Source organism: Nicotiana tabacum, chromosome 15, assembly GCF_000715075.1.
Source record: "Nicotiana tabacum cultivar K326 chromosome 15, ASM71507v2, whole genome shotgun sequence".
Taxonomy (NCBI): Eukaryota; Viridiplantae; Streptophyta; class Magnoliopsida; order Solanales; family Solanaceae; genus Nicotiana; species Nicotiana tabacum.
Window position 1 is genome coordinate 21,983,837 of NC_134094.1, and position 25,723 is coordinate 22,009,559.

Sequence of the window (25,723 nt, forward strand, 5' to 3'; positions counted from 1 at the left end):
ATCTACCCATATCCCTTGGGGGCGCAAATGCTTCTCTTCCTCCGGGTTTCGGAGATGCAGCAGTTTAACTTTTTATTTTTTCCCTAATTTTTGTAATTGTGCCGTTTTTGCACGTTTATTGTGAATAAGAACATCCTTTTCTCAAGTATTGCATGAGTCTTTCTGCGTTCTTTTGTTTGAACATTTATGCAAGTTTTAATCTTTGCATTCTTTCTTGCTTAAGTGTTTTGCGCAAGTTTTACTGTTGCGTCTGATTATGTAAGGCCTTAGGTGTATTTCTCCCCCAAAAGCATTTTGATTTCGGGTACAAGTTCTTCAGAAATCAACCCTTTATCGTGAGGGTTTTTATAATAGAGGGCCATCTTATGTTTACGGTGTTCTTGAAGAGGACGTCTCATGTTCATTGCGACACTTGAAACTGAAGTACTTGCTTAACTTTCAAATGATAAATCAATTCATCGTTCCGACAAGAAACAAGATAGAAATAAAAGGACCTTATTTTATTCATTCCATTTTCAAAAAGTACATAAGCATTCGTTATCCTAAAAAGAAACTACCATTTCTTATGGCTAACTTGTACAACTTATTTCTACGGGACTGGCTGCGCAATCCTCGGTCTCGATGATACAACTATGTTTCCGATTTTTGTAGTAGTTATTATTGCCATATCTTCATATCAGTCCCCCGGTGTTCGAATGTGAATTGGAACACTGGAAGTTCGAGGACTCCACTAATGAATTGCTAGATTATCTTTAGTTCGGCATCAAACTTCGCTTCCCCTTAGGAATTTATGCTATCGAGCTAAAGACTATCTAACAATCCCCTAGTGGTTTGCACTTGCGAACGGTCGTGTAACCTTTGCTTGATAGAAAACTTAATTTCCCGATGGGAATTTTGCTATCGAGCCAAAGATTATCTAACCGCTCCGGAGTGGTTCTTTGCTTGTGTGCCTTGCTATTAAAGGTCTTATTGCTGCTGTTGAAACCTTCTTCGTAGTATGCTTTCCGTTGCTACCTCGTTAAAAACCTTGCCAGAAAAAACCAATTGGGACAAAAACTAGACGAAAGGAAAAAGAGTGCAGCACATACAGTACATGTGATGTTCGTCATCAATAATATCTCTTGAGGTGTGCCACATTCCAGTTGCTTGGCAACGTTTCTCTATCCTGATTCTCCAACTCGTATGAACCTTTTCCGCTGACAGCTGAAACTCGGTAGGGACTTTCCCAGGTTGGACCTAGCTTCCATGCATTGAGTTCCCGGGTGTTTTGGGTTACTTTCCTTATTACCAAGTCTCCCACTTTGAAATAACGGAGGTTGGCTTTTCGATTATAATATATTTCTATCCTCCGCTTTTGGGATGCCATTCTTATATGTGACAAGTCTCTGCGCTCATTGAGTATCTCCAAGTTGATTAACATTTATTTGTTGTTTGTCTTTTCACTTGCCTAGAAATATCTCAAGGTGGGCTCCTCTACTTCCATTGGGATTAAGGCTTCTTGTAAAACTCTGTAAATTCAGACTAGGTGTGAACATGTTAAATGAGCATTAATGTTATATTTTAGACATATGAAGTCATATCGGGATGAGTATGGGTGGAAATAGTCGTTTGGAATCAAGACAGAGAGTGGGGTGCATAAGATTCGGTAAAATCGACTAAGTTTATGGAAGGCCTGTCTTTCAGCCTGATTTTATGGAACTGTGTTAGGAATTGGAGAAAATGCGAAACATTAAAGTTGTATTCCTTTTAAATAGCTTTCCAACGACATATTGTGGAGCCCGAACGGATCTCTGTGTAAAATGTTATGTGCATTTTACTGGACAATGCGCAATATGTGCGCCTAGGCGCGTGCCCAGATGGTCCCGTGCACGGCCGCGCACTTGTGGCAGTGCTACTGCCCCTGCTGCTCGTCCAGGTGCGCGGGAGCGCACCCGGAGGATCATTTTTATAGACCTACTTCGTCCCCAAACCCCAAAAAATAAAAATTTTCTCTAGAAAGGGAAGCTCTCAAGAACCTAACTCCTCAAAGGTCCCTCCATCATCCAAGATAAGTTCTAATGATGATTCTAAGTTGATTTCAATTCTCCAATACCTTATTCATATGGGTAAACCCTTCAAATCATTAGATATTCGATTGGGGAATCATTGTTGAGAGAAGAAACCCTAGAACTCGAATTCAAGAGGATTGAACTTCAAAAAGGTAATGTCCTCACCCTCTAATTGATTATACCATTGGATTAATGATTATAGACTCTATGTTCATAAGATATGAGTTGATGGGTTTGATAGAAAAACATGAACAATTATATGTTTGGGTTATTGATTGTTGATTATTGGTTAAGGGTGTTGTTTATCTTATGGGTGAAGAATAATGATAATGATTATAAGAAATTTGAGATTTTAGAATTTATGTAGGAGCAAGAAAATGGCTTGTTGGATGTAGAAACACCATTTATGAGGGCTATGAAGCTTTATGCCCACCAAGTATTTGATAAAATACCTAAGTAATCAAACCATGAGTATTATTACTAATATGGAATCCCTTTGACTTGAATTGATATACATTAAAGTAGAAAGGGTTGGCGAATGTTGTATTACGCTCAAGAGCAGGAAGTTAAGGTATGTGAGGCTAACTCTCTATGTTTGGGAATTTTAATGATTCTCCCTACACTACGCTTCTTTACAACGTTACTAATTGCCTAAAAAATATAGTTAACTTTAGTTCCTTGAATAGTTGCAGAACTTCTATTCTCTAGCTTCATAATTCGTTCATGACTTTCATTCCGAACGTTGTGAGCTTAGTGCGTAATCAATATAGACTCGTGTTTAATTCTCATGAGTTTCAATCTCGATTACCAGCATGTCATAAATAGTTGGAGCATAAGTTCTCATAATCAGTTCATGAATACATGTCTCAGTCCAGTTCTATTCAGCATTCAAGTATCATGTAACTCAGTATGGTTCAGTATTTCAGTATCATGTATTACAGAACGATTCTCAGCTCTTGTTTTTAAATCCCTGAATGTTGAACACCTGTATTTGGGCCCGAGGCTGCAGTTTATGCTTTATGCATGTTTGGGCCTGAGGTCACAGTTTATGCTTTATCCATTTTTGGGTCTGAGGTCGCAGTTTATGCTTTATGCATCTTTGGGCCTAAGGCCGCAGTTATGTATACGTATACTTGGGCCCCGAGGTCGCAGTTTGTGCACATATATATTAGGCCTGAGGTTGCATTTTATTTATTCAGACAAACATGTTGTTCATCATTTAGAAGAGGGAGTATTCATATCCTTACTTCCTTTATCAGTTATCAGTTATCATTTAAGTTTCAGTTTAAATGGTTATCATTTCAGTTATCAATTATCAATTCTCAGTCATCAACTCAGTATCAGTTTCACCATTTATATTTCTTTCTTTCAGTTGTTTTACATACTAGTGCAATTCAAATGTACTTACGTCCCTTTTGCTCGGGGCCTGCATCTCACGATGCATGTAATGATTTACAGGTTGACAATTCAAAGCGCTAGGATCCTCGTACCACCTATTTGGTGAGCCCCAGTTCTTTCTGGGCATTGCCATTACGTTACAGTCTTTATGTATTTACAGACAATCAGTGTTTTCAATACTTCATTAAAGGCTTCATAGACTAGAGTAACAGTTAGATAGAGTCGCAGGCTTTTTGTCACGCCCCAAAATTGTAGAGTGCTACCGGCGCTCAACCGAGTAAACCCGACCGAGAAGCCTATTATATTTCCTTCTACCCAAACTCATTCATGAATGGAGATAATATATATTTTCATTTCGTTAGACAATACGATGATCATGTCTACAATACCGATTCATTACCAATAGTTTCATCATTTTAAAGTCTCAAATAAAACAAGTAATACAACCACAACACAACATAGTTTGACTTTCCCAGCACCAATATACAACCCACACTATGTCTACGGAGCCTCTATAGATAAAGAAGAGTATTATGATAATGCCGACAACAAGGCCCCGGCTATACCTCAAACACAATACACGAGGAACAAAAGATACATGACCCCGAAATAAAGTAGGGCTCACCAAGTCTGCTGGGAAGAGGATGTACCGCTATCACTGATCAATGACTCCTGCTGTGGAACCACCTGCATCCATTGAAGATGCAACGCCCCCGGCAAAAAGGGACATTAGTACATATGGAATAGTACTAGTATGAATGACAAAACACCCTTTCAATAAAATAATAAATAATATAAACAAAGATATCATAAATATCAATGGAAACCTTAAACAACATCAAACCTCAATTTAGGATCAAGACAATGTTCAAATTAATTTCCATATTTTTAGGTTGGAGATTCTTAGTACCGATATACCATCGTTCACAATACCAATGTTCACAATACCAATACCACCGTATCTTTAGCACGAAGTCCGATCACGATCCGATCAGCTAGGCTATCTCATTAGAGACATCAACCACAATCACTCTCAATACCAATACCACCGTACTTTTAACACGGAGTCCGATCACTACCCGATCGGCTAGGCCATCTCACTAGAGACATCAACCACAGTCACAATTTCAATTATAATTTCCAGCACAATCACCACCATGTGTGCAGCATGGTGTCCGATCACGACCAGATCGACTAGGCTGTCGTATTAAGGACATCAACCCTTTTATGTCAATCATCGCATTTCATACTTCTTTCACATATTTTTATTTCATTGACACTAGTGGCCAAAATTATAAAATCATTCGTGGTATGTTGGCCGCATTTAGTGTTTCATGATCACCTTTTCAATTTCAAACATCATCATCATCCTAAACAATAATTACAATTCCATTCAAGGTTTGTAGTACACATGTGAGCAATTAAGAGTCTTAGGCACATAAAGATATTTCATAAAATTTGGCATAATAGCCTTCGTTTGAACTTGACTTGAAGTCGAACATTTTTAATGCACAACCCATATTTTGAACACATCCTCGCTTGATAACATAACATGAATAAAGCATATGGGATACTTATTGAACATATATATTTCAACACAAACTTACTCGGAATAGCCAATTTTATGATGAGCCACTCGGGACTTACATAAATTATATGAATATCGTGGGATCCAATTCTAAGAGAAGAGTTTAACCAACATACCTCAATGGAGCTTCCTTAAACTCTAGTTCCGGAATTCTTAGCAACTTCAATCTATTTTAGGAAGATGATCATGGTTCTAGTTCATTTTATCAAACATTAGGTGTGAATTAAGGTTGCAAGGTCCTTTTATGGAGGATGCCATCATCCCACAACCCATTCTTTACCATGCTTAGTTCAACAATCTTCCTACACCCCTTGATATCACATGCATGTAAAATAAACAACTCTCATGCCCAAATTATCTTGTTAATTACCTATGTTTTAGACAAAATTCGAAATTGAGGGTTAGGGTGTAGAATCTTACCTTTAGGATGAAGACCTAGTGAGTTTTCCTTGTTAATCATCAAAGATTCGAGCAAGAATTGAAGGACAATTTGTTGAAGATCACTCTCTCACTCTAGAGCACTCTCTCACTCTCAAAATGTCAGGTTTTTGCTAAAAAATGGGACAAATAGTCTATTTAACAAAGTAGGGTCAGGTTATAAAAACCTCAAAAATATTGCCCCGGACAGGATCTACGATCGCATAATTGATATGCGGTACGCGAAATGGGCCGCCGGAACTGAGTTGGCCTGCCCCACCGTGCGCCCCTTATGCGGTCCGCAGATCAGTTTGCGGTCGCACAGTGCGTCGCAGACCTGTTCTGTGGTCGCATAATGCACCGCAGAACCTTCCTCCGCAGAATTTCCAAACTGGTTCTGTGATCAATGTGCGGCCCGCGAAATCGTTTTACGATCGCATAATGGACCGCAAAATGACAAAAAAAATTCCCAGTTGCCTATCTCACTCTGCGACCATTATGCGGTCCGTAGAGTAATTCTGCGGCCGCATAGTGGGCCGCGGAAGTGCATTTCTTCTGCCCAAAAATTTTCTTTAATTTTCAGTGCATTGTTCAACCCAAAAAGTCCGAGCCGCACACGTAAGCCTACTCCGCACTACGAACCCTTGAATTCATTTGCGAAATTTTTTGGGGCCTTACATTAAGTACTTCGATTTTTTTTCCAAGGTGTTACACTTTTCATGTTAAGCAATGTTTGCTACATATATGTTTCAGAATTATATTAGTGTTTCCGCACTTGATTTATATCATCCAGACTTTCGGTATATCGGCATGTGTTAGCTTATCTTCCGCATTCAGTATGTTATGATACCACATGTTGATTCAGTCAGCAGTTGGTTCGCTCGGTCGCATGTAGTCAGGCACCGGGTGCCGTGTTACGTACAAGACCAGGTTCGGGGCGTGACACTTCTGCTCCGTACACAAGGGGAAAAAAAGAGTCTCCTGTGCTCGATTTGGCCGTTGTTAGGTACACCTATAGCACTCCAGGTAGTTCCTCAGGTCATCTACCTTTAGCTGTTTCCAATATCTTTTTGAGATTTTGTATAATCACTTTGTTCGTTGATTCCGATTCGCTAGAATGATAGGGCGAAGATGTGATTCTTTTTATTTTCAAGTCTTCAAGGAACTTTGTGATCTTTGCGCCTATAAACTGTGGACCATTATCGCAGGCTATCTCTTTTGGTATTCCAAATCTGCAAATTAGGTTCTCCCACAAGAAATCCACCACCTCACGTTCGCCGATCTTCTAATAAGGACGTGCTTCAACCCACTTCGAAAAATAGTCAATTAAAATTAAAAGAAATCTTACCTCACCAGGGGCCGGCGACAGTGATCCGACGATATCCATTCCCTACTTCATGAACGACCATAGAGATAGAACTGAGTGTAATGGTTCTGCTGGTTGATGTACTAGTGGTGCGTGGCATTGACACTTATCGCATTTTTGCACGAAAGCTTTGGTGTCTTATTCCATTCGGGGCCAATAATATCCTGCCCTTACTAGTTTTAGTACTAAGGAGTCTACGCCCGAATGATTTCCACATATCCATTCGTGGACTTCTCGCATAACATTATTAGATTCGGAGGCTCCCAAGCACTGGGCCAGCGGGCCTTGGAAATATTTTCTGTACAGTTGGCCTCCTTTGAAGCTATACCGTGTCGCTTTGGCGCGCAACGCCCGAGATGCCTTGGAGTCTTTGGGAAACTTCCCGTGTTTGAGATAGTCAATAATATCATTCCTCCAGTCCTAGACCAAGTTAGTTGTATTTACCTCATAATAGCTATCTGCGTCCAGAACCGAGTGCATGAGCTGTACTACCATCCCGGAATCTGATCCTTTCATTTTTGTCGACGAATTGAGGTTAGCTAGTGCATCCGATTATGTGTTTTCTTCCCTCGGGATGTGCGTAATTTAACACTCCTGGTATCGAGCAAGCAGAGCATGAACCTTCACCACGTATTGTTACATGTGCTCCTCTTTGGTTTTGAAGATCCCATAGACCTGATTTACCACCAGCTAGGAGTCGCATTTGACTTCTATGACCTTAGAATCTAGTCCCTGGGCCAATTCGAGTCTTGCAATCAAAGCTTCATACTCTGCTTCGTTGTTAGTCAAAGGGACCGTTCTTATGGCCTGCCTTAGGGTTTCTCCAGAAGGCGTTGTTAATACTATGCTAATCCCGGACCCTTTTACGTTGGAAGCTCCGTTCGTAAATAAGGTCCAAACTCCCGATGTCGATTCTGACACCATCACTGCTTCTTTGGTTGCCAAAGGCAATAATCCCGGACTGAAATCGGCCACAAAGTCAGCCAAAACTTGTCCTATGTTTATACTCTATGTCGAATTCACTCATTTCGACGACCCAATTAGCCAATCTACCCGAGAGTTCGGGTTTGTGAAGGATATTTCGCAGGGGAAATGTGGTTACCACAGCTATCAGGTGACATTGGAAGTAAGACCTCAGCTTTCGATCGGCGACTACGAGAATTAAGGCTAGCTTCTCCAAATGTGGGTAGCGAGTTTCTGCTCCCGTTAAAATTCTACTAACATAATAAATGGTAGATTGCGTACCTTCGTCCTCACGGACAAAAATGACGCTTACTGCTACCTCTGAGACTGTTAGGTAGATTAACAATGTTTCACCTTCCTCCGGCTTTGATAGTAACAGAGGGCTTGACAAGTACCTTTTCAAATCTCTCAAAGACTGCTGACATTCCGAGGTCCATTCGAAGTTATTTTTCTTTTTGAGCAGAGCGAAGAAACGGTGGCATTTCTCTGATGACCGGAAAATGAACCCGCTCAAAGCGACCAATCTCCTTGTGAGTCTTTGAACTTCTTTCATGCTTGATAGCTTGTCCGGGATGTCTTCGATGGCTTTGATCTTATCAGGGTTTACCTCAATCCCCCTTTGTGATACCAGAAACCCCACGAACTTGCCGGAGCTGACCCCGAACGCGCACTTCTCGGGGTTAAGCTTCATGTTATGCTTTCTTAGGATGTCAAAAGTTTCTTTCAAATATTTAAGATGATCACCTGCATTCAAAGACTTTACAAGCATATAGTGTATATAAACTTCCATGGTTTTCTCTATATGTTTTTCAAACATCTTGTTTACGATCCATTGATAAGTGGCTCCGACGTTCTTTATCCCGAAGGGCATCACATTATAGCAATATGTGCCGAAATTCGTTATGAATGAAGTTTTTTCTTGATCCTCCGGGTTCATATTAATTTGGTTGTACATGAATAGGCATCGAGGAAACTCATTAACTCGTGACCGGCCGTTGCATCAATCATATGATCGATGTTTGGCAGTGGGAACGAGTCCTTTGGGCACGCCTTATTCAAGTCCTTATAGTCTACACACATGAGAATTTTATTAGGAACTACTACTACGTTATCTAGCTAGTCTGGATACTTTACCTCTCAGATCGAACCCATATCAAGTAGGCGAGCTACATCTTCTTTGACGAATTTATTTCTGGCCTCTGTAATATGGCATTTTTTTTTGTCTTACAAGGGGGATGCCGAGATCCAAGCTCAACTTATGTACGACCACTTCCGTCGGGATATATGTCATATCCGCATGCGACCATGCAAAATAATCAGCATTAAATTTAAGAAATTCAATAAATCCAGACCCGATCTCGGGGTGTAGTCCTGTCCCCAAGTGGAATTTCCTATCCTAGAACTTTTCAAATAACGCGACTTGCTCAAGCTCTTCCGTTGTGGACTTCGTTGCGTCCATCTCTTCTGGTACCTGGAAATACCTCGGCACCTGATAAGATTCTGATGCCTCTTCCCCCTGGTTGACTTTATTTGATTCGGTATTAGGTGCCGGTTCCTGTAATTGTTAGACATGCTCCTTCCCTTTACTACTGGAGACCAAAATCGCATTCACCTCCCTTGCCGCCGGTTGATCGCCTTTAATCTGCTTATTCCCCTTGAGAGTCAGGAATTTCAGCAACTAATGGTACGTTGAAGGCACAACTTTCATATCGTACAACCACAGTCTTCCCAGAATAATGTTGTAACCCATGTCACCGTCCACAACCTCGAAAAAAGTCATTTTCATCACCCCTTCGGCATTTGTGGGCAACGGGATTTCTCCTCGGGTTGTCACGCTTACGAGGTTGAATCCGGCGATGAGTTTTGTAGCCGGAATGATGTTTCTGGTAAGTTTGGCTTGTTCCAATACCCTCAGCTGTATAATATTAGTCAAACTCCCTGGATCCACCAAAACACGTTTGATTTTAAAATCTAATACATTTAGAGAAATTACCAATACATCGTTGTGCGGTAGCAATAATCCGTTTGCATCCTCCTCCGTGAAAGTGATGTCGTCTTCAGTGACTTCTCGGAGTCTCTTGATGTGGGTTATTGATACCTACATCTTTTTTGCTGGCGAGAAGGTAACTCCGTTAATCTCGTTTCCCCTAAAAATCATGTTGATCGTCTGGCGCGGGGGTCTTCTCCTGTTTTTGAGGGCTCCGCATTATCACGGTTGCGACCGTAATTTTTCTTGGCCCGGTCACTTAAGAATTCTCTGAGATGACCATTTTTCAGTAATATCGCCACCTCTTCATGCAGATGTCGGCTTGCCCAGTCAGGTGGCCATTCGTCCCGTGGTATTCGCACCACAAAACAAAATGATGTTCATTTTGCAACTCTTTCATTTCAATCCCTTGAAAAATGAAAGTGATGTTCATTTTGTATTTATTTTTATGCTGAATGTAATGCCTTTATCCTCTATTTTGTATTTTCACCATCTTCATATATTATTTATTAGTTAAATATTATAATTTATTTGTTTATTCTCTATTTTCCTTGAGATTATACAAAACAAAAATACAAAAATCTAAAATATTTGCTTAGAACCATTCACTTACTTTAAAATTTGTATCAAATATTAAGTTGTTGAAACATTAGATATTAGAAATTTTCTATTAAGCATCTGACTCCACTACATTTATTATTATCAAAAGCAATACCCTTTTTTTTTGTAATATTCTGTAAATTAATTGACTGACCTACTCCAAACTCTGTTATTAATTTAAATCGCAAAGAATATAACTAATGTATCATATTATAATATTAAAATGTAATGTAAGAGTTCTTGGAGGGAGGGAGCTGATGGTCTATCGGAAACAGCCTCTCTACCCTAGGGTAGGGGTAAGGTCTGCGTACACACTAACCTCCCCAGACCCCACTAGTGAGATTATACTGGGTTGTTGTTGTTATTGTTGAGAGAAACACATGTGTATCATAACTTCAATAAGTTGCAAATTGATAGCAATGTGTGCAATAAACAGCTAGATGGGACCCAAAATTAGGGTCCCTCAGGCTGGGATCATACCTCATCGACTTCAGGAACCGTACTTCTTTAATGTTCCTCATAGCCGAAACCAACTTTACTACACTGACGTTGAAGTTGCATTCTAATAGCCTGGGATAGGAAAGATCCCAAGAACCTGACATTTTTTTGTCATGCAATGATCTATTGTTCCAATCGCGATCAGTTTTTCTATCAGTAACAAACCTATCTGCCGAATGGAAACCTCTGCCGCGTCCTTCGGCCCGTTAGTAGGGCAAAAATCGGCCCCTCGAAGACCGTCTATCTGAGTCGTAATCGTCTTTTGATTTTTCCTTATTCTTCTTCTAACCTTTTGCCGACGCCGAATAGCCAATATGATCATCTTCAATCCTTATCTTGGACTCGTACCTGTTGTGAACATCCGCCCAAGTCGTCGCTTGGAACTCGAGCAAGCTTTCCTTCAATTTTCGGGAAGCATCAGAACTTCTCGGATTCAAACCCTTGGTGAATGCTTCAACCGTCCATTCATCTGGAACCGCCGGGAGAAACATTCTTTCCTTTTGGAACCGGGTGACGAATTCCCGTAGCAACTCAGACTCTCCTTGTGCAATTCTGAATATGTCAGCCTTTCGAGCCTACACCTTTCTAGTCCTGGCATGGGCCTTAATAAAAGAATCTGTGAGGATCTCAAAGGAATCTATGGAATGATTGGGCAACAACGAATACCACATCAAGGCTCCCCTCGTGAGGATCTCTACGAATTTCTTTAGCAAAATAGATTCAATCTCATGGGGAGCTAAATCGTTCCCCTTCACCGCCATTGTATAGGTGGTAATATGCTCATGAGGGTCCGAAGTCTAATCATATTTCGACACATTGGGCATTTTAAACAGCTTTGGGATTAATTCTGGTGCCGCGCTTAGTTTGTACGACAATTGAGTATACTTCTTTGAGTCTTGCCCTTTTAGCATCGGTGGTGCACCCGGGATTTTGTCTATACGAGCCTTCACTTCCCTTATAAACCTTAAGAGTTCGCTTTTGAAGGGATCGTTTTCGTTGTTGTGACCAGACCCGCTCCCCCGGCCCCATCAGAGCCAACCTCGCCCCTCGGGGTGTTGTTGTCGACCCTCTACCTTGTTTGATTCGTGGGAGCACCGGGAGGAACTAGACCTCGTCCATTTACGTTATTGGAAGAACCCGACAACGCATGTTTTAGTTCTGTCATAACCTTATCTTGCCGTGTGAGATGGCCTAGAATGACCTCTTGTTGCTCCTGCAGGACCCTTACCTCTTCAACAACATGCTCCTCTTCAATATCATCGGGAATCGCCTCCCGAACACGTCGCGGGTACCGCTTGCCGTGGACCAGCGTGGTATTGTTTCCCTCATTGCGGGTATCACTGATTGAATCCGTGGGCTAAGGCTGGTCTCCTTGGGTCTCAAGATTGTGTGTTGTTAACACTATTATTTGCTATTTTTGTGATTTTTTTCTATGAACAAATAATCAAAACACGTTAGTAAAAGAGGCAAGGACTGTCTAGGCCCCCACGGTGGGTGCCAAACTGTTTACCCGTAAAATGGTACAGTTGAATTTATACGTATTTTCTAGACAAGCGAATTAATTCGATCCTGAACTAATAAAAGAATTGACGAAATATGCAATAATTAGCCTTGAGATGAAGATAAAATAGTAGAAACAGTAGTTCCGGGAGCAAGGCTTCCGGGCACAACAATAATGAAATCAAGAAGGTAAAATTGTATAAAGCTTTGAATATATTATAGCGTAAGTTTGCCAGAAAATTCTTACCCTTTCCAATGATAACAAAGCTCACTATTTATAGTTACATCTAGGGAACAAGGTCCTAGGATCATGCCTTTCTTTAATGTCAATTATGAGGGTCATTGAAGAATGTGTAACGACTGGATGAATGACAAATTCTTTGTAACAGGCAGTGTACTAAATGTTGTAGACTATTTTCCATTAAATGCTACCGAGTGGCAGGCATTTACTGCATCTTTACGAGCATCATTCTTTCCGGTAACAAATGGAACAATTGTCTTCGGTTTTAGGTAACCTCTACCTTCGGCTCCACGTGTCACTCTCTTATGCAATTACTTAGCATAGCGTATTTTACCCTATACAATACCCTAATTCACACTACTTAAAAAAGAAAGAACTCAATGCACATGCACTATCATAGGTCAACTCAATCACCAAGGAATGTGGTAGGATAAATGAGATCTTTCATCCGTAATAAAATATTTCAAGTTTGAATCTTATGAGCGGAGGCTGATCCAAAATATAAACTCTTTGAGTTTATCTTTTAAGATTTTTAGCATTGAATCCATTATATTTAAATTTATGGTTATATCTACTATTTTGCAATTTTAATGAAATTTTACATAAAATTTTTATTTCACGTCAAAAATTATGAGTTCAATTGAATCTGTCATTAACACACGACATACGCCCTGCCTAAGAATATTAGAAATCGGGGTGTTTTAAGAACGGGATACAACAAAAGACAGACAAAATCTCTTCGACATTTAATAGTACAAACAATACTGAAGATAAGTCGAGCGAGTCCTGCTTGCTATTTGCTACAAAATAAATAGGAATTGGCGTCAGATAGATTTTGTCGCTAAACATATTTTTGTCGCTAAGTTAATTTTACGACGGATTAATGATTGATTATAAAAAAAATCCTATTGGCTAGAATTGTTAGCAATAGACTAGACGAATTTCATAGGTAATTCCGATTTTATTTTTTTGGTTGGTAGTGTTTATTTCGGTTTACACTTCTCTAATCATCATTTGGCATCGTTATAATTGATGTATTGAAATATCACTCTTGTTGTCCTAAAAATTAAAAATGTCTGGTTAGAGGTACGAGCTGGTTAATGCATTAAATTCGTAATATATATTGGGAGTTTGATTCTTTAATCTTTCTTACAACCCTGCACATTCATTTTGTAATTAATTAGATATTCACAATATTATAGAAAATAAGAATAATAATAATAAAGAATATAAACCGCTGACACAAGAAATATCACTGTCAGGTAAGAAGTGTAAATATTTATCCTTTCTAATTGTATCCAACAACGGAGGACCCATTAGTGACACATTGATTAGAGTATTAGACAAAGATCCACTATAGTTATGATAATATAAGATGCGATTAAGGAAATTTCTGCGATATGCATGAGCCATTTTAAAAATCATCTTAAGTTTAAAATTGCTAAGAGAAAGAAAAGTTCTACAAGTATTTAAACAATTGTCTTTTTCCATCCGGGGAAGTCAAAATTTGAACTTTGTGAGTTTCAAATTTTAGGATAACAACATAAGTTTGTTAGTAACTAAGTTCTGAATTTAACTTTTCTATATATTTAGTGGATTTTTTAACATAATTTGGACTAAAGTTATACAAAAACATGTGTGTAAACTTCTAGCTCCGCCGACCTTTTTTTTTTTAACAACACTATAAATTACTACAAATAAGTGATCCAAACCAAAAGGCTTAGAATTTCCTAAATAAGAGGAAAAACTAAATGCAAAAAGGTCGTAATTAAATTATAGATGATCGGTCATCCAAAATTCAAAAAATTGTCACCAAAATGTACTCTACGACATGCATCTACTGTCTATATGACTCAAGAGCAATCACCAAATCGCTTAAATTGTACATGATCAATGATCTTAATTAATCAAGTTTTGTTTATATGCATTGATATGTGTAAAAATTATTTATATTAGATCACTTATAAAATAAATACACCTTTTCCCTATGATAATCATTAATTAACTAGTAACGAACAAAAATTATAATTAACATGCTATAATATTGTTTGTGTAAAAACTTTTTATACCATAATATCACCCTTATAACTTAAACCCTAGTGCTATTAATTAGCACGTCCAAAAGTCATTCATAATTTGCTACTACCTACTAGTTGTGACATGAAATTTCTATAGTATACAATTCAAAGCTACTTAAGTATGAAGTCTTGGTAGATATAATTACTCGATATAATCTATGGTGTCAAACGATAGCAAGGTATATCTGGCGGAGTTAGTTGAAGTACAGATAAGCTGACCTAATCAACACCGAGAAAAGAAAACAAAAGGTACATAAGCACGAGAAGAATTTAAAATTCGTCTTAGTACCTACACTGATTCAAGATAACCCCAAGAGCCCCTAAAGTTTGTTGGTAAACTTATTATTAAAATGTCATAATGAATAGTAGTTAAATCTCTCTATAAAACTATAATAACTGTCCAACTAATCAGACTCAAAGACATCTTTAGTCAATATGAGAAAGAAAACAAGCAAACTCTTTTTCTCAGTCTCTTCTTCTACTTCCTCTTTCTCTTTCTTCTTCCTATGTTTAGGTATATTTTTCTGCATGGAAATGGTCATGGCACAAAACAGAAAAACAACAGCTCCCATAAATGTTGGAGTTGTGATGGACATGGATGAATGGGTTGGGAAAATGGGTTTAAGCTGTATTTCCATGGCTTTATCTGACTTTTATAGTTCTGATCATGGCTCTGATTATAATTTCATTGTGTTCTTGCAAAAGATTTATTAAGTGCTTTAGTTTAAGCCAAATAATTAAAGCCAAGCATATAGCTACTGGATCTTTTCTTTACATTAAACTTTTCAATTACACCACGAATTTCAACTTAAGAAAGCTTCATAACAGCACAAAATCAATAATCTACTCCAAGTAAATAATTAATACGTGTTTTATTTCCATAACTCAATAACAGTTCTAAAAACTTCTCATGAAATGCGCTAGTCACATGATGATTTCAATTTGACATTCTATTAATGTTATTCAAGTGGTAGATTGGTACATGTATGATTAAGAATTATTAGAAATTAAATAGTTAGTCATTTTGATGTTGACTTTCTGACCTTTTCAACCAAAATTTAAAGAATTTGGAGTAAATACTAGTACTAATATAGGAGACAGGAATATCATGGTAGAGTGGTAGTAACAGACATTTCTTGTTAGTCCAGTTGACCAGTTCAAACTTCAAACTTGTAAGTAATAATTTAATTAAGCTAGAAATTTGTTCATAGAACTGATTATAATTTATATAAAAGAAAAAGAATTACCTACAAAATTTATTGTTATCTACGGTTTAATTGCTTATAACTAATAGAATTTTCGATAATCCGTCACTTATAATAATCCATCGTTAGTAATAATGAAAATATGTCGTTCAACTACAAAATTCGTCCGTCACTAATTCCTATTTTCTGATTATATAATTGGAAACAAACATAATTTTGTATAGGTACATGCGTTGGAAACATATGGCACTGACTCGTAATTCTAGTAATTTGGTTTCTTTTTGGAACATATAGAAATGTCAGGTTCGGTAAGTTCAATATTCTAATATATCAACTTCGACGTACTATTTTAAATGTCTTGATTAGTCAGTCGAGTATTAATTAAGAACGAAAAAATATGAGATATGGTTACTTGTTTAATTTAAAACCACTGTTTCATAACTAATGTACGTATCTTTCCCCCCTTATAATTTACTATTAACATTTTCTAGCTAATACCATAGAAAGTTTTGAACGACCAGACTGTCGGTTTGAAAAGAGGACCCGTAACAACTTATGAAATGAATAAGCGAATAGTTATACGATAAGAATGGCAGCTCGGTGAACTGAGCTTCCGCTATGTACGGGGTTTGGGGAATAGTTATAAGATAATGACCGTAAAGGATTGTGGTGGGATGAATATAATTTTTTATTCTTTCACCCTTAATTAAAAGGTTCTGGTGCACTAAGCTCCCGCTATGCACGAGATCCGGAGAATTATAGTTATAAGATAATGACCGTAAATGATTATGGTGGGATGAATATAATTTTTTATTCTTTCACCCTTAATTAAAAGGTTCTGGTGCACTAAGCTCCCGCTATATACGGGGTCTGGAGAATAGTTATAAGATAATGACCGTAAAGGATTGTGGTGGGATGAATATAATTTTTGATCCCTTCACCCTTAATTAAAAGGTTTCGATGCACTAAGTTTCCACTATGCACGGGGTCCGAAAAATAATTATAAGATAATGACCGTAAAGGATTGTGGTAGGAAGAATATAATTTTTGATCCCTTCACCCTTAATTAAAAGGTTCCGGATTCGAGTATTAAGAATAGAAGAAAAGCACTTCCCCCTAAGACCTTACACAATACAAATCTGAATTAGTCTGATCCCCGGACGGCGTGAAAACAAAAAAATAGTAGCGAGATATTAAAAATAGGTTGGTGACATGGCAAGAACAGTTCCTTTGGTCCAGTGTTTAAGCATGCAGGTACACGTAAGAGTGTCAATAGATATTTAAAAACCGACTAAACCGACCGAACTATATCGAACCGAATCGATTTTTAGGTTTCTTTTAATAAAACCGTAAGTTTTATATAAATCTATAATTGTACCGATAATTTAGGTATGTATTTTATTTTATGAAAATAAACCGAAAAAATATCGAACTATACCGTACGGAATATATTTACATGAAAAAAATATATCTATATATTAAGTTTGAAAATAATAAAGCATTAACATTTTTCTTAGGTCTTGAAATTATGAAAACGATTACAAGCCAACAAGTAATTAAACTCAAAATCCTTATTCCCAAACCTATTATACTACTATTGAAACTAAATTATTTCCAACATATTCACTAGCAAGACACAAGGTATTCTAGCGATTATAGCAAACTACAATGTATTGAATTTTTTCTTTCGTATGATTTAAATTTATATTTTCGAATATTTAATCTCCTATAGACTTTATTCTTGAGTCCCAACTTACTTAAAATCTTTCCACTCGTGTGATTTATATTTTTTTTGTCTTTGTTTAGTTTCTTTTACGATGTTGTAGAATAGTTGATAGATCTATACTCTGACCATCTTTCATGTTTTCTTAATTCATTACCCTTTAAATAGTAAAAATGTCTAGATAGTTTTACTAAATCCTATAAAAGTACGTGTGTTGTTGCATTCTGCTTCTATTAGTGGCTTTTAAGTGACACTTAAAAATATATCGAAAATTAACCGAACCGATACCGAAGAGAAACCGACATGATAGATACAGTTTCTAAAAGTCTAATTTTAGATATACATAATAGAATAACCGAAAAATTAGTATGATACAAATTTTATAATATAACCGGCCGAACTGAACCATTAGCGGGGATAGTTACATGCATGAACTAGTTAGATCGACTGATATATAATATATAACAAATAAAGTACATCATATTATAGCAAATGGCATTGTGTTTTAGGTAAGTTGACTATTAAATTAGGGGAGTGTATATTTTATATCGAAGGTCAAGGATGTCGAAAATCTAGCCTTAGCTAACCAGAAACAGCCAAACAGGTCTTTCTAGATTCCCATGGTGAATCTTGCTAGCTAAGTACTATACTAGTACAATAATGCAACCCCAGAACAACTTTTTTTTATTTTATATAATTGTGGTATTCGGGTCAACTTATATACACCTCGATTAATTTTAACGAATACACACGTTTCTCTTCTTTATTTTGATTTCTTTGAAATCTATTACTCAGAGATACTTTTATTGGACTTAACTTACATACTGCAAGGTAAATTTTTCTATAATATTAATGTAATTTAACTGTTGTAGTAGATTATCTGTTTATTTTCCAGATTAGTAACTTCAGTTAGTATGGATAATTACCCGTAGTTACCTTTTAACAATAACAACAACAACAATCCAGTATAATCCCACTAGTGGGGCCTGGGGAGGGTAGTATGTACGCAGACCTTACCCCTACCATGAGGTAGAGAGATTGTTTCCAATAGACCCTCGGTATCCTTCCCTCCAAGAACTCCCCACCTTGCTCTTGGGGTGACTCGAACTCACAACCTCTTGGTTGGAAGTGGAAGTTCCTTACCATCAGAGCAACCCGTAGTTACCTTTTAAGAGCCTCAATAATGCAAAAATTCTCGAGTTTAACTTATATATACCAATAGTGTGAAGAAATTATATCTATCAGTATAAAATTACCTTCTATATAACATGTTATTTATCATGTTTTGAATATCAATAAATATTATTTAAAATAATTTCTTTCATGATTATTATTGTATGAAATTTAAACTCTACTTTTACTGATTCTTTCTTTGAAAATGCAGCACTAGACCTATTGAAGAATGTTGAAGTGGAAGCCATAATAGGTCCAACATCATCAATGCAAGCTGATTTCATAATTGGTTTAGGAGAGAAATCTCAAGTACCAATCATCTCATTTTCTGCTACAAGTCCTTCCCTCTCATCATTTCGTAGTCCATACTTCATTCGTGCCACTCTAAATGATTCCTCTCAAGTTCAAACCATTAGTTCCATTGTCCAATCTTTTGGATGGAGAGAAGTTGTCCCTATATATACTGACAATCAATTTGGAGAAGGAATTATACCATTCTTGGCAGATGCATTAGAAAAAATTAATGCACGTATCCCTTATCGAAGTATTATTCCTGAATTCGCCACTGATGTTCAGATAAAATATGAACTTTCCAAATTAATGAGTATGCAAACTCGGGTTTTCATTGTGCATATGACAACTTCACTTGGTACCCGAATTTTTACTAAGGCCAAAGAACTTGGAATGATGAGTGAAGAGTATGTTTGGATTATTACAGATGCTATGGCAAATGAACTCACTTCTATGGATTCTTCAGCTATTGAAGCCATGCAAGGTGTTATAGGAGTGAAGTCCTATGTCCCCAGAAATAAAAGGCTTGAAAATTTTACTACAAGGTGGAAATTGAAGTTTCAACAAGAAAATCCAACAATTCTTAATGCAGAATTGAATGTGTTTGGACTATGGGCTTATGATTCAGCCACTGCACTAGCCATGGCAGTGGAGAAATCAAGAACCACTGGAGCACCTTTTCAAAAACCAAACATCTCAGGTACAAATGGAAAATGGACGGGTTGGATCAAATTGGACGATTAAATCAATGGACGGATCATAACCCAATTCGACCAAGGTTTTCTTGGATTAAAATGAGTTGGGTCAAGATGGATCAGATAACAGATCATATAACCCAACTTGTCCAACATGGTCCAACCTTCCCCTCTTTTTCATTTTGCTGTTTGAAAAAAATGTGAAAGTTAAAAGTATTTTTCTTAAATTATTAGCTTAAGTTCTTCATATTTTACATAGTTCTGAATCTTCAAAAATTATTTGTATCTTTAGGTTAGGTTACTCTATTTAACCTGTTTTGACATAATAGTTTGATGGGCCATTTTGGGTTTAATGGTTCAAACAGTTCGATCAAGTCAACAAATGGGTCATAATCCAACCCGTTTAAACTTGGACGGATTTGGTCAGGTTAAAAAAAATAATTTGATTTTGACATCTCTAAAATTTTCAGGAAATGCAACAGATCTTGAAGCTTTTGGAGTTTCCAAGGATGGTCCAAAGCTTCTTCAGGCTATACTAAACACTACTTTCAAAGGCTTTAGTGGAGACTTCCAAATTGTTGAAGGGCAATTGCAGTCACCAGCTTATCAAATAATTAATGTGATTGGTAATGGTGCAAAAGGAATTGGTTTTTGGACAAGAGAAAATGGGATTGTTAAAGAATTGAATTTGAGAAATACAAACAATGTATATTCAATTTCTAAGGCTAATTTTGGGTCTATTATATGGCCTGGTGACACTACTTCTGTTCCTAAAGGTTGGGTGATTCCAACAAATGGGAAGAAATTGAAGATTGGAGTTCCAGTGAAGGATGGTTTCAGTGAGTTTGTGAAAGTTACAACAGATTTTACTACTAACACAACAACAGTAACAGGTTACTGCATTAATGTTTTTGACGCAGTGATGGAAGCATTACCATATTATGTTCCTTATGAATATGTTCCATTTGCAGCTCCGGGAAAGTTTACTGAAAGTTATGACGATCTTATTTATCAAGTATTTCTTGGGGTAAATCTCTTAGTTTCCCTTTTTATCTTTATCAGTACATTTGTATCTTTGAAACCTTTCAGAAAGGGCAGTGCAAGAGACATCATACAAAAATTATGGAATTTTTAGACAGCCCCAAAAGATATGAAGTGTTTGGAAATGCTATTACATATTGAGAGAAAGACAAGGACTTGACTTCTATCGATGTGAAATCCATTCTATTTCTCTGATGTGCATGTCGTCCCATCAGCCTACTCTACCTTAGAATGCGCTAGAGAAAAAAACGAAGCTCCTTCCTTATTTTTAAGATTTCTTTTGTTACTCCACTAAAGAGCCTGCACTTCATCTTTGGTGTTAAGATAAATATGTTTCTTGCATATTTTAACAAGTTGCTAGTACTAACCAATGAGCAGACCTTTGATGCTGTTGCAGGGGACACTACCATTGTCTCGAATAGATCACAATATGTTGATTTCACATTACCATACACAGAATCTGGAGTTACAATGATGGTGCCAATCAAAGACGATAATAGCAATAGTGCATGGGTATTCTTGAAGCCATTGACTTGGGAGCTATGGTTAACAAGCTTTTGTTCTTTTGTTTTCATTGGCTTTGTCATTTGGCTACTTGAACACAGAGTAAATGAAGACTTCAGAGGACCTCCTAGTCACCAAGTTGGCATGATCTTTTGGTTTGCCTTCTCAACTATGGTCTTTGCACAAAGTAATTTTTCCCTCTCCTCCTTAGTACTTTCTCGTTCCATTTTATATAATACTCTTTTCTTTTTAGTCTGTTCCTTAATCTGTTTCAATGATAATGATACCTTTCTATATTTGAAATTTCTTTTAGCTTAAACTTCTCATTTTATCTTTAGTTACATGATGTTACATTCATATAGATGTCATGGTATGTTTAAGTATTTAAGACCACAAGTTGGCACTTATGATATATGCCAAAAGTCTTTCTTTTTAACTTAAACTTCGTATCCAGTCAAACACCGTCATTTAAATGAAATAAAGGGAGTACAGTCAAACCTTTCTATAACAGTCTTATTTGTTAGATATTTTTTTGTTGCTATAGTGAAGTGTTGTTATAGAGGAAATATATTATAACATAAAATAAAAATCAATTTCAAGAAAAACTTGACTTTTATAGTGAATGACTGTTATATAGGGATGCTGTTATAGAGAGGTCTAACTGTATATACAAATCGGGCAAATTGAGGAGTATCTAACTACTCTCTCTATACATAAATAGAGAACATACTTCAATCTGAATTAGCTATTACTCTTATATATAGCAATGCTTTAAACTTCTAATCTGAATTTTCTCCTTTTTGAATCTTGATACTGGCAGAGGAGAAGATAGTAAGCAATTTGGCTAGGTTTGTGTTAGTTATCTGGTTTCTAGTAGTACTAATATTGACGTCAAGCTACACAGCAAGTCTTACGTCAATGTTAACAGTTGAAAAACTCCAGCCAACTGTTAAAGATGTAAAAGAACTTCTGAAGAATAAGGAGTATGTGGGCTACCTACAGGGTTCTTTCGTACCGGGACTTTTAAGAAAAATGAACTTTGATGAGGATAGGCTTAAGTATTATAACACTCCAGAGGAATGTGTTGATTTACTCTCTAAAGGTAGTGCAAATGGCGGTGTTGCTGCTGTTTTTGATGAGATTCCTTATGTGAAGCTTGTCCTTGCAAATTATTGCTCGAAGTTTACCACCGTTGGACCTACATATAAGGCTGATGGCTTTGGCTTTGTAAGTAACTCCTCTTTTTCTCAATATATTTTGTTGTTGTTTAGTACAAGAATAACAGGTAGAGGCGATCTAAGGCGGTAATATTATGATCTCATCATTCTTGTGATTTTCATCTAGGTCTTCCCAATGGGATCTCCACTAGTACCTGATGTTTCAAGGGCAGTTTTAAGTGTGACAGAAAGTGAAAAGATGGTACAAATAGAGAAAGCATGGTTTGGGGAATCTACTTGTTCAGATTCTAGCACTTCACTTTCCTCCAATAGTCTTGGCCTAGATAGCTTCTGGGGACTCTTTGTCATAGCTGCAGTTGCTGCAATTTTGGCTCTCCTCATCTTTCTGACAAAATTCATGCAGGAGTATTGGCACATCATAAAACGATCTAATCTTTCATTCCGTGAAAGAGTCAGAATCATGGCTAGAAAGTTCGACAGAAAGGACTATAGTTGCCATACTTTCAAGAAGAGTGAACTAAGAGATACAATGAGAGATTCAGCACATATGGATTGTTCACATAGTCCAAATGATAACTTGTCAATGCTATCTTCCCCACGAACGAATGGACCACCAAGTCCAAGCATTTCTAGTTATACAGAGCAGAGTTTTCATTTTCCAGGAGAGGTAGGAACTCCACCTTTACATGAAGAGAATGTAGCAGTTAGTACTACTCAGGAGAGTGTCATTCAGTCGGCGGTTGATCTAAGTGCAGGACAATGATGTTTTCTCTTTTCTAGCTTTTGATTTGTATATTGGTGCAGAAACGGATTATGATAGTTTTAATATTTGTAAGCCTCTAACATGACTCTTACATGGTATTAAATTCATTTTTACTTCTTCCATTGTGCAGAAAAACAAATCAGATAATGTTAGAGCGATTTGATAGAAGAGAATATTCAATGGCTCTGATCAGGTGTTCTGTTGAATCTTGGAACTGCAATGGACATGTTTTCCATTAACTTCAATATGTCTGTGTTTTAGTTCAATTACACACTCTCGTTGTACTACAATTACAGGCTCAACGCCTTAGCCATATATAGAATCTAATACTTTCCAACACGTATTTCGTCATATATAGCATTATCGTCTATGAAGTGTCTCGGGCTACTATGATACAACGTAATTCACAACAGGTCACAAGTAAGAACAAGTAATTCACATAAAATCTCATGTACAAGTAGTCAATTACACATAGTACTTAACAAATAGGAGCACATAAATAAATACTAGAAATAGAGAGGGTTCCCACTCACCTCAAGCTACAACTACGGCACGAGCCTCAAACACCATCTCCCATGTCACCCTGTAGTATTTTGTTAATCTAACAATAATACAAGATAATCCATCAATTCGAGTCATAGGATATAAGGACCAACCAAAAAACCCAAAATCAACTACACTTAAACCTTAGGTTTTGAGCTCCTTCTAAATCCTCCGGTACTAACTCAACATCACTCAAACAACTAAAATACACCAATTGAATTGATTCCACAATTAAAACTCACTTATAATGTTAATAAACTCTATTACTAGAAATAATAAGGTCCGCCAATTCAAAACCATAATGCCAACTTCTCTATTTAATCATCCAAATTCTAACTTTTATTTGAAACGGGAAATAATTATTTTGACAAGCAAACAACGAAGAGAGAAGAGAAAAACTAAAGAAAATGGAAAGCTTTCTTACGGGTGCGTCAATGGCGAGAAAAGGGTATGGCAGAAGGCAAATTTTGTTTGCCTGTGTATGAACTTCGTCGGCAACTCTAAACCCCTCTTATCCTTTCTTTAGCTTTTCGTTTTTGTTTGCAATTTCCTTCCCGTAGCCCCTTCACGCGTAATAGCCTTTATTTTGCATAAATAACCTCTCTATTTGAAGAATTAACCCAAATAGCTACTCACCTTATATGGATCGGGTTGCACGCCGCAGCAATATATATATATATATATATATATATATATATATATATATATATATATATATATATATATATATATATATATATATATAATATGTACTTACGCTATACTATGCACTAATAACTTATGTATACCAACTAAGAAAAATAAACAACAAATTCGACGAGCTATTTGTATAAAGATCCCTAACTATTCCCATGGTTCCTAGATGGACTTTGGCACGTAAAAATTTAGTTTTTAAAAATTTTAACCCCCATTAGAAACTATTTATATTCGATGGTCGAAAAAGTGTATAAATTTGTATAATTTTTGTATATAATATACAAAAAATATACTATATTTATTCGACAATTATTTTGAGCGCGCTATACAGTGTCATTTTTCCTAAAAATTTCACACAACAGCCTATTTGGACTCTTTCATTTAATCTATACCTAGTATTTTAAATATTATACACAAATACGTTAAAATTGACTTAAAAAGATATTTTTGCCCTTCTACCCAAAAAGGTTTTGCATTTTTGTGCTGCCAACGATGCACCAACTTCGAGATGTTGAAGTTTCACTATAATTAGGGGCGCATGTAATGTGTTACCGACGAGGTTAATTGAATCTATAACTCTCGATATAGTAAATATTTATATATAAAAATTCATTAAAATGACATAAATAGTCGATATGAACCCATAACTTTAAAAATATAATAAGTTAACGCTAAAAACCTTAAAAATTGTACTCATAAAATTTAAATCCAATCCTATTACTCTATAAAATTCCAATGTTATGAGTTAGTGCCATAAAATCATAAGAGATAAAGTCCATACACCATCTTCACGATTCCGTTGAAAGAAAAACGTCCTTGGCCATATCAATTTAATTTCCTCTTCATCTTCGTCTTCTTTCTCCCTCTAGCTAGATCGATATCACCGGTTTATCCAACGATTCTTAGCTTGCAGATTTAATTCTAAAACTCCACATTTATCTTCGTTTACCGAAAAAGAAATAATTTGTGATAATACCCCCTTTATCAGAATGTTTTGTTTAATCGTCTGAAGTTGATGACGTGTTGGAGCGTAAACTTATGAGACTTAGGAGTCTGAAGTTTGTATGTAGCGGTGCTAACTTCCGATATTCGGGTCTGGAGTTTTTTCTGTAGCAATGCGAACTTCAGACACATATGTCCTAAGTTCGTATATAGCCGTGCAAATTACATATCTCTGGGTCTGAAGTTCACTTGTAGCAGTGCAAACTTCAGACCTCGGGGCCTGAA

General features: G+C 36.8%; 1 protein-coding gene and 1 long non-coding RNA gene across 2 annotated transcripts; one reads left to right on the top strand and one right to left on the bottom strand.

Moving 5' to 3' along the window:
- Nucleotides 1-3,838: 3,838 nt before the first annotated feature.
- LOC142169426 (uncharacterized) lies at nt 3,839-24,358 on the bottom strand. Its single transcript, XR_012699162.1, has 3 exons — nt 24,225-24,358; nt 23,791-23,858; nt 3,839-4,133 (listed from the first exon to the last, which is right to left on the bottom strand). It is a non-coding gene; the product is annotated as an uncharacterized LOC142169426 (long non-coding RNA).
- Nucleotides 18,960-23,784, top strand: LOC107787121 (glutamate receptor 2.7-like; the record flags this gene model as incomplete). Its single annotated transcript, XM_075231808.1, has 5 exons — nt 18,960-19,776; nt 20,242-20,798; nt 21,191-21,503; nt 22,137-22,543; nt 22,661-23,784. Coding segments are annotated over 5 exons (2,691 nt in total), but the record flags the coding sequence as incomplete, so codon positions are not given.
- Nucleotides 24,359-25,723: the final 1,365 nt, after the last annotated feature.